Below are 9,482 nucleotides of genomic sequence, written 5' to 3' on the forward strand. Positions count from 1 at the left end.
AAAACAAAAAAGAAAACAACAACAACCCTGCCCTATCAAGATTTATTAACATTAGTTTGTTGTAGAATAATGTTGAAATTAGGCCCTGCTGTATAAGTGCATTAAAATACCAGCTTCTGTCTGTGTCCTTCAGGTGGTTAAGCCTCCTAACAGAGAAGGGCTGGCAAACAGGAAAAGTTTTCATTTCCAGTTTGAGGCTAAATAAACAGCAGCCCTGATCTGATGCTGCCTGGAGACCTCAGGATTTCTGGTGCCTCTAAGCCAGGCTTGCCCAGGCCAGCCAAAAGCTGACCTCAGCTTTCCAGAGTTTCTTGATTTGTGTTTCTAGTTCTCACCTGCTAGAAAATGTTCATGTGCCTACAAATATTCAGTTGTTATTGCTGTTTTTAATCCTCACACTCTTCAGTAACTGCCTTGCTTTCTAAGACTTTGTTGCAATTTCTAGTCAACTCTCCTGATTTGTTAGTAACTGAGGCTGTTCTAGAATATACTCTTTATTCCATGCTCTTTTCTGAGATAATTTCTTTGATGGGGCAGAGATCTTTGGCTATTTGACAGTTCTTTCTTTTTTTTGTGGAAAAAAATGGGCGATACCAGTTGATGTCAGCTTGGAATCCAGAAGCCACTGATTTTTATTCTGTAAGAACAGGCTGAGGCTCCAAAATCAGAGCTCCAGCATGCACTGTATAAACTCAATCAATGCTTTACAGATGTGAAGTGGGTGCTACCCTGTGGCCTCCTATTGTTGCCAGCACTTGATGAGTCCTTTGCATGTTCAGCCTCATTAAATCCCATCCATAAGCAGTATAATTAATCAAAGTATACACAATAAATGTGCATGAATTCCTAGTGTATTGCCTTGTCCACTGAAATATTATATCTTGTCCACTGAAATTATTATATGTTCAGGTGCTGTAACTCTACTGAGATTAGGACATTGAAGAATTTGGTTCAAGGGACTCTTCAAAGCAAGGTCCACGTTTCAAGCCTGACTGTATTGTGAAGAGTTCCAGCAATCCTGGAGCTGACAAACCTGACACAAATGAGAGCTCTGCACAGCTGAGATCCATAGGAAGGGCTTGTGCTTTGCTGCAGTTCCCATTTTTGCTCCAGCTTTGAGTGTTGGTGCCTTTCCTACAGAGATGCCGGAAGAACTGACGCCTCCTTACTGCAGAACATTATGCCAGGTGAAAAAAATTGCAATCTGCTTATTCATGCATTTAATTCCATCTAATTGTCCTCCTCCTCCTCCTCCTTGATATCCTGGAATTGTGTGTTTCTGTCAGTAAAAGTTGGTCATGTGGCACTTGGCACTCTGTCACCACAGTGTGTCTCTCTGGCAAGGGGAAACATCCGTCCTGACGTGTGGGAGGGCCAGATCCTGGGATTTTCCAAGAAATTTGTTTTCCATGCGGAATTTCCCATCTCGTGGAGGGCAGGCTACTTGAGGGAATAAAAGGCAGAGCATTTCACAGTCCAGACACTTGGAGCTGAACTTGATTTTCAAGGCTGAGTTCATCCACTTTGCCACAGTCTCCGGGAAGCAGCGCAGAGGAATTCTGTCACCTGGACACTGCAGCTACAAAATGTGAGTAGAAATGGACTCTGATATTCTGCTTCACTGCCCAGCTAAAGGAAAACTGGACAGCTGGAAATCTGTGTCTATTTTCTTTAAAAGCTGCTTACATTTTAAAGTGTCTTGATATTAAAACCAGTTTTTAAATTAATAATTTGTGGAAATCCTACTTGTTTAAAAGTACATAGCAAAAATTGCATGACCAGTACTTTATATGAACTTTTGACTAATTTGTTTTTTACAAATGTGTTTCTTTGATTTCTCATAGCCATCTGCTTGAAAGACAGAGAAAACCCTCAGAAACATGATTTGCTTGCAGTTCCTATCTCTTCTTACCTATGGTAAGCGTGTATTTCTCTGTGTAGAAAACTAGTGGGATGGCAATATTAGTGTGACTGTTCTCTTTGAGCTCAGCATCAAAGAGAATTTTTGAACCTGCCCTAATTAACCTGAGGCTGTGCTCACACAGAAAAACCTTTGGATGCAATGGCACGTTTTCCCTGCTTTCCTGTCAAAGCCATAATTGGCTCCTATAAGTCTCAGAGCTTTTGTAGTTTCACAGGCTGAAGTCCTGGACTTGAAGCTGACTTGCTTGGTTTGAAGCTTGCCAGGTGATTGTTTATAAAATAATTACCACTAGTTTTTATGCATTTTTCAGATATTGACAAGTTTGCAGTGTTTATACAGCTTAAATGTCCTCTTCTAGAGAGAGAGGAGGGGAAAAGTCACACACCAACTTTTGGATATTTTCTCATTCTAGGACTCACAGTGCTGCAGGGGGTGAATGGGTGGACATACCATTATTCAGACACAAACATGACCTACAGGGAAGCAGAGCTGTGGTGCAGAAAGAAGTATACCAACCTGGTTGCCATCCAGAACAAGGAGGAAATCAATCATCTCAATACCTTCTTACCCTTCAATCCGGGTTACTACTGGATTGGAATCAGAAAAATTAATGGTGTGTGGACCTGGACTGGAACTAACAAAGAACTGACAGAAGAAGCAAGAAACTGGGCTTCAGGGGAGCCAAATGGCAAAGGGAACAACGAGGACTGCGTGGAGATCTACATCAAAAGAGGGAAGGATGATGGCAAATGGAATGATGAGCAGTGTGAGAAGAAGAAGGTTGCCTTGTGCTACACAGGTATGGCCTGATAAAGGTCACTCCAGTGTGAGCTGGAGCTGAGGTGGTGGCTGGGATGAGTTGTTTAACTTCATTTAATATTTACCTCAGAAAGTGGTCTTGGAGTTTCTAGCCAGCAGAATCCTTTTACTGTGAGCTAGTCTGTAAAAGGTGTGCATTTCAGAAATTCTTCTGTGAAATGACAGGATAACCCTAAATAGCAAACCCCCTGATTTTCTTTTCCTATACAAAGAGCTTGTTTAGTGTCAGAAAGATAAACAAAGTGCTAGCCAGGTTTTCTTAGTGGCTGTTGTTGATTCTTTCATAATTTGCTTTATTTTTTTTTTTTTCCAGCTTCTTGCAACCCATCTCTCTGCAGTGGCCATGGAGAATGCATAGAGACCATCAACAACTACACCTGCCGTTGCAACCCTGGCTTCTATGGGCCGGAATGCGAGTTTGGTAAGATTATTTCATCCTGCTTTTTGACCAGCTCATGCTGCCTAGTGCTCAGTTTGGCTTCTTGGTTTAACTGCTCAGCCAAAGACACTGACTGTGTATCTTCTTGTGCTTCTTTGAAGTTGAGAGTTGTGATCCACTAGAGAAACCTGACCATGGGAGCCTTGAGTGCCACCATCCATTGGGGGACTTCAGCTACAACTCGTCCTGCACAGTTCAGTGTGAGGAGGGCTATGAGCTGACTGCACTGGAGTCTTTGCACTGTACCTCTGCTGGGCTCTGGTCTGCCCCCCTTGCAGCATGCAAAGGTGAGTTTGCTGCATTGCACATGGCCCTCTACACCTCAGGCAGTAGGTACAAATGGAAGTTTGGCCAATTCCTTTGTAAGACATTATGTGATGTAGGTGCTATTTTATTTCAGCAACTCAGGTCTCTGTTCCTGACGAGGTGAGATGAGTAGGGTGAATGTTCTGGCCTTGTTCCTTGCAGGGAAAGAATTTTCCAGCTCTAAGGTGGAAACAGGGAATTGAGATGACCTAGCTGTGAGACTGCTCTCAATTACTCCTGACTGTAGGAATAATTTTCTGAGGTGTTTGACTTAGAATAAGATACTTTTCTAAGCAAATGAAAGCATCAAAGGTCACCCAGCAACAATCAAAATAGGGAAATTTTGGATTGTAAAGAGTTGCTGTCATGAGCTAAGGATAAATTAACAGTCTTGCCTGAAGAGCCAGTTTTCCATTTTAAAATATTTCCCCTTCTGTCTGCTTTGTGGGATGGTGGCATAGCAGTATGCCATAGTAGTAGCTTTTCTAAACCTGCTCCTGTTTAGTGCATGTGTTGCTAAATTTCAGAAAAGAAAAAGACTTAAAATGGTTTGTTGCAAGCTAAGCTCTGTGCTCTTGTGCCTTTCAGCTGTGACCTGTCCTGCCCTGGAAGTGCCTGCCCACGGGGCTGTGAACTGCTCCCACCCCTCAGAGCAGCTCACCTGGGGAACCACCTGTGAGTTCAGCTGTGAGGAAGGATTTACCCTGACAGGAGCAGCTACCCTGCAGTGTGGCTCTGCAGGGGCCTGGGACAGGCAGCAGCCACAGTGTGCAGGTAATTCCCTTTCTCAGTCAGATGTAATCCAAGAGTGGCATTCATCCTCAGCACTTTTCCTAAGCAGATCCCAAGGTGGGGTCATTTAGCCTCGTGTTTTAGTGAGCAAACAGCAGAGCAGGGTGACAAACAGCACTCTGGGGCAGTGTCCCCAACACACACAACACCACACTTTAACAGTGGAGTGTTCTGGCAGGGATTCTTTATTCCCCAAATGGAGCAAGTGTCTGTTTATGCAGTCTAGGGTGGAAAGTAATCTGGAGCCATTCCCAGGGTGATTTGTGTGCTTTGGGTGCAGATTTAAGGGTTCTGGCTGTCTTGTACAGCCTGTTGAAATTTGTTTCTGAGACACTGGAAGGGAGCTATGCTGGCTCTGTAGAGGACAGATCTAGGCAGGGCATGTCTTGTTGCCAGCTCCTAGAAGGGTATTTCTTTATCCTGACCTACCCCAAACTAAGCTCTGTGCTCTTGTCCCTTTCAGCTGTGACCTGTCCTGCCCTGGAAGTGCCTGCCCACGGGGCTGTGAACTGCTCCCACCCCTCAGAGCAGCTCACCTGGGGAACAACCTGTGAGTTCAGCTGTGAGGAAGGATTTACTCTGACAGGAGCAGCTACCCTGCAGTGTGGCTCTGCAGGGGCCTGGGACAGGCAGCAGCCACAGTGTGCAGGTAATTTCCTAATTTCCTTCTCCCTGCTCAAATGCAAAGGTGAGGCTTGCTGGGTTGGAAATCATTGATTAAAGTTGGAAGAATCTGGAGAGACTTTCTCAGTCAGATGTAATCCAAGAGTGGCATTCATCCCCAGCCCTTTTCCTAAGCAGATCCCAAGGTGGGGTCATTTAGGTGTGTGTATTAGTGAGGAAACAGCAGAGGAGAGTGACAAACAACACTCTGGGGCAGTGTCCCCAACACACACAACACCACACTTTAACAGTGGAGTGTTCTGGCAGGGATTCTTTATTCCCCAAATGGAGCAAGTGTCTGTTTATGCAGTCTAGGGTGGAAAGTAATCTGGAGCCATTCCCAGGACGACTTGGGTGCTTTGGGTGCAGATTTAAGGGTTCTGGCAGCACTGTGCAACCTGCTGAAATCTGTTTCTGAGACACTGGAAGGGAGGTATGATGGCTCTGTAGGAACAGATCCAGGCAGGGCATGTCTTCTTGCCAGCTCCTAGAAGAGTGTTTGCTCATCCTGACCTACCCCAAACTAAGCTCTGTGCTCTTGTCCCTTTCAGCTGTGACCTGTCCTGCCCTGGACGTGCCTGCCCACGGGGCTGTGAACTGCTCCCACCCCTCAGAGCAGCTCACCTGGGGAACCACCTGTGAGTTCAGCTGTGAGGAAGGATTTACCCTGACAGGAGCAGCTACCCTGCAGTGTGGCTCTGCAGGGGCCTGGGACAGGCAGCAGCCACAGTGTGCAGGTAATTCCCTTTCTCAGTCAGATGTAATCCAAGAGTGGCATTCATCCCCAGCACTTTTCCTAAGCAGATCCCAAAGTGGGCTCATTTAGCCTCGTGTTTTAGTGAGGAAACAGCAGTTCAGGGTGACAAACAGCAGGAATAACCAAATCTTTTTGTGTTTCAGTCATACAGTGTGAAGCACTGAGCTCTCCTGAGAAAGGCTCCATGGATTGCTCCCACGGGGCTGGGATGTTCACCTACAACACCTCCTGCCACTTCAGCTGCCTGGAAGGATGGAGTCTCAATGGCTCTCGTGTTCTGGAGTGCAGCTCCTCAGGAAACTGGAGTGCCAGCCTGCCCACATGTGAAGGTATTTTGTCTGTGAGCAGCCACAGGGAGGTGGCACTGTATTTTTAGTCAGATGAGGCGTGGAAGGGTGGTAGTGGTGGTAATAGCAACCAGTGAGTTAGAACATGTGGAGAACTCCGTTAATTCAAAAGCCCAACAAAATCACTCATGCTTGAAAATAGAAGAGGGGAAAAATCCTAAAAAATCTTGATGGAAAATATTGATTTCTTATATATATTTATCTATAAAAAACCCCTGCAACCAGATTTCAGTTCTCTCTGTTCGGTTTTTAAACAAAACATTTCTCAAAGCTTTTCTAGACAAGCAGAACCTTGTGGGGAAATCTGCACTCATAAGTTTGTTTCTCATTAGGAAAATTTTATAGGTTTTTTGATTTGGTGTGATAGTTTCTTGGAAGGACTCCTCATCCTAAAGACTTCCCAGAGCTTTTCTCTCAGAGGCTGCAATTTCAAAGGACAGAAGCTCAGCCTTGCCTTCTCATTTAGGCAGTAAGAGCTCTGTCACTGCCCTCAGCTGGAACACCCCTGGCCTGCCTGGAATGCTTTTGCTGGAGGTCCTAAAAGCTCAATCCCACTTTCATTTGCTTGAGCAGAATTTAGATCCTTGAAGAATTTCATTGATCTCAGCAGGATTGCTCAAAGAGGAAGATAGCACAGAGGGAGTTAAAATATGCACTGCAACATGAAAAATAAGAGGAGCACAAATTGCTATGCAAGGCTGGAGGTTAGAGACAGACCCTGGTGTAGGGAGCTTCTTGCCTTTGCCATTACTTTGGCAATGGATGGGGTAATTTTTAGTATTCAGCTTTTTACCTTGTGTACAGCAACAATCCTGTTTCAGCAAGCAAAAATTTAAGCGTTACCAGTTGCACTTCTGGTTCCTCTTGAAGAGCACGAGGAAAGGGAAGAAGGAGAGAGGGCTTCAAAGACCACCTTGATCTCACTGAAATCTTTTCATCCTTTCAGCCTCTGACCAAGCCAGCTACATCTCTGTGGGCATAGCAGCCACCTCTGCCTCTCTGCTGTCCACAGCATCATTCCTCCTTTGGCTCGCAAGGCGCTTCCGGAGAAAAGGTGAGCACCTGCTCTGCTTTATTTATCCTCCTGAAAAGTTTTCTGCGGAGGAAAAAACCCTATTCCAAACCACCAAAGCTCTATACCTTTCTCCTTGAAAAAGTAGTAATTCCCATACCTATAATTCCAAAATTATTTTCAAGTACACTCCATGTATGCCATGTTTGGCTTTTGGACGGACATCTGGAAAAGGAAAAAAAAAATAGTAAACCCCAAATATTTAGACAACAAGAATTAGGGCTCTTGTCTTGAAATACTAATATATTTTCTTATTCTTCTTGCAGCAAAGAAGTTTATTCCTTTCAGGTAAGTTGTGTCTCAAAAAAGCAACATGAAAAAAACCCCTGCCATCACCTTGCTAAAATCCATTTGATAAAAACCTGTTGTCACTAAAGTACTTTTCACTTTTTGTTTTATAGGGACTGGCAGGAAACAGCCAGTGAAGGTAGCTTCCAAAGTGCTGGCGAGAATGTCTAACCCAGGTGCTTCAGGTAAGCACATGTGATGGCTTCACTCACAAATTCTCCTCCTTTTAATCACACAAGCAATCAATCAGAGCTGCTAATTGCTGTACAGTTGCTGACACAGCAATGTGTGCTTTGGGACACCTAATATGCATCTTGGCATTGCATGGCAGTTCCTAACAAGACTGATGGATTTATTGCTGTAGAAATGATTGTTCAGCTCCTGAAGGATGATTGTGCTCAGCATTCTGTCCAGCTGCAAATGGTATTAGGAACACTTTTGTGCAGTTCTGCTACCTGCTGCATACAAAATTCCTCTGAGATGAGAGCAAATACAAATCTCTGCCAGTTTTCTGATTTATGGAGGAATTTTGTTCTCTCCACAGGAATTGCAGCCACCTTCACTTACATCTCAGATTTCTGGAGAATGAAACTGCCTGCAAATCAGCAGCTGTCCAGATGTTTTTACCTTTTGCTGACAAGAAGATTGACCTTGTGTGTGATTCAGAAATCTTGAACTCAAGCTGTCTGGTATTTCCATTGATGACAAACAGAGAACTCTGGCCTTGAGGCCAAATCCTGCCTCCATTCAGCCATGTATTTATCCTGAACTGGGAGCTTGCCATCTCCTGTGCAGGTGGTGAGTAAGCAGAGCACTGCTGCCCAAAGAGGAGGCTGGTTCCTCCTCTGCTCCACTCAAAGGTACCAAGGTGAGGTGAAGAAATGCATTATTTCACATCATTTACTACTCTGCTGCAGGTGTCTCCTCTGGAGTCACAGGGGTTATGCCTGCAGAAACAGAAGAATCAGGATGGAAAAATATTCACTGAACAACTTTGAAACTTATTGATCTGGTTTGTGAAAGTCAGTTTATATTTTTATATCCCAGTCAATAGATATGCCTGCAGTGATATGGGCAATTATTTGGATTTCTGCTGCATATCCCAGAAAACTTAGATGCCTTTTTTTTTTTTAAATATGACAGCACTAGGAGCCATGGTGCTTACACAGGGTACTCTGGTTTCTGAACACAGCAGGTAGATCTGAAATTATCTCATCCCTGTGGGATTCTGTACTGTAATATGTGTGTATACATATGTATTTATTTGAGCAGTTTTTATTGTGGATATTTCTGTGCTCTTAACTGTACATGTGTTGTAAAATACTTGTTCTTGAGTAGGTCTGTGGCTGTTGATCAGAATTTATTTGAAACTAAATGGGAAGTGTTTGTAAGGATTGCATGACTGCATAATGTTTACGAATGAAATGGAAGACTGAGATTTGTATGTTTATGTATTGAAAATATGATTTTTGTTAGCTGTTAAAAGTCTTCAAATGAGACTCTTTTAATTTATGTTTAAGTTATGATTATAAATTAAAAATCTCTCATTTAACCTGATATGTATTGTCCTATTTGTAACATTTTTTTTAATAAAATGTTTTCAATTTAACACTCCCTATTTGTAAATGTGAATTGTCCTATTTGTAACATTTTTTAATAAAATGTTTTTCAATTTAACACTCCCTATTTGTAAATGTGAATAATTTAAATTATTTGGGTCGGCTCTGTGACTTGTGGCTTCAGCAGAAGAATGGAGTCAGATTCATCATATTTAGGTTGGCCCTGTGACTTGTGGCTTCAACAGAGGGTAGGGAAAAGACTGGCTAAAAGCAGGGCTGTCCATTACTGGAGAATCACAGAATCACTGGCTTGGAAGAGACCTTTAAGACCATTGAGTCTCACCCATGCCCTAACACCACCTCAATTAAACCATGGCACTGAATGCCACAACCAATCCTTTTTTAAACACACCCAGGGACGGTGACTCCACCACCTCCCAGCGCAGACCATTCCAGTATTTATCACTCTTTCAACAAAAAAATTTTTCCCTAAAATACAACCTAAATTTCCCCTGG

The 9,482-nt window shown here is 43.5% G+C and overlaps 1 protein-coding gene across 1 annotated transcript; it reads left to right on the forward strand.

Annotated features, from left to right (window-relative positions):
- Nucleotides 1–1,495: 1,495 nt before the first annotated feature.
- Nucleotides 1,496–8,964, forward strand: SELE (selectin E). Its single transcript, XM_059478090.1, has 13 exons — nucleotides 1,496–1,588; nucleotides 1,845–1,917; nucleotides 2,337–2,723; nucleotides 3,057–3,164; nucleotides 3,284–3,469; nucleotides 4,077–4,262; nucleotides 4,744–4,929; nucleotides 5,495–5,680; nucleotides 5,844–6,029; nucleotides 6,994–7,101; nucleotides 7,386–7,407; nucleotides 7,521–7,592; nucleotides 7,952–8,964. Exons 2-12 carry the CDS (start codon nucleotides 1,881–1,883, stop codon nucleotides 7,576–7,578), a joined length of 1,650 nt encoding a protein of 549 aa, XP_059334073.1. The 5' UTR covers nucleotides 1,496–1,588; nucleotides 1,845–1,880; the 3' UTR covers nucleotides 7,579–7,592; nucleotides 7,952–8,964.
- The last annotated feature ends 518 nt before the right edge of the window (nucleotides 8,965–9,482 follow it).

The sequence above is a fragment of the Ammospiza nelsoni genome, chromosome 9 (assembly GCF_027579445.1).
Source record: "Ammospiza nelsoni isolate bAmmNel1 chromosome 9, bAmmNel1.pri, whole genome shotgun sequence".
NCBI lineage: Eukaryota > Metazoa > Chordata > Aves > Passeriformes > Passerellidae > Ammospiza > Ammospiza nelsoni.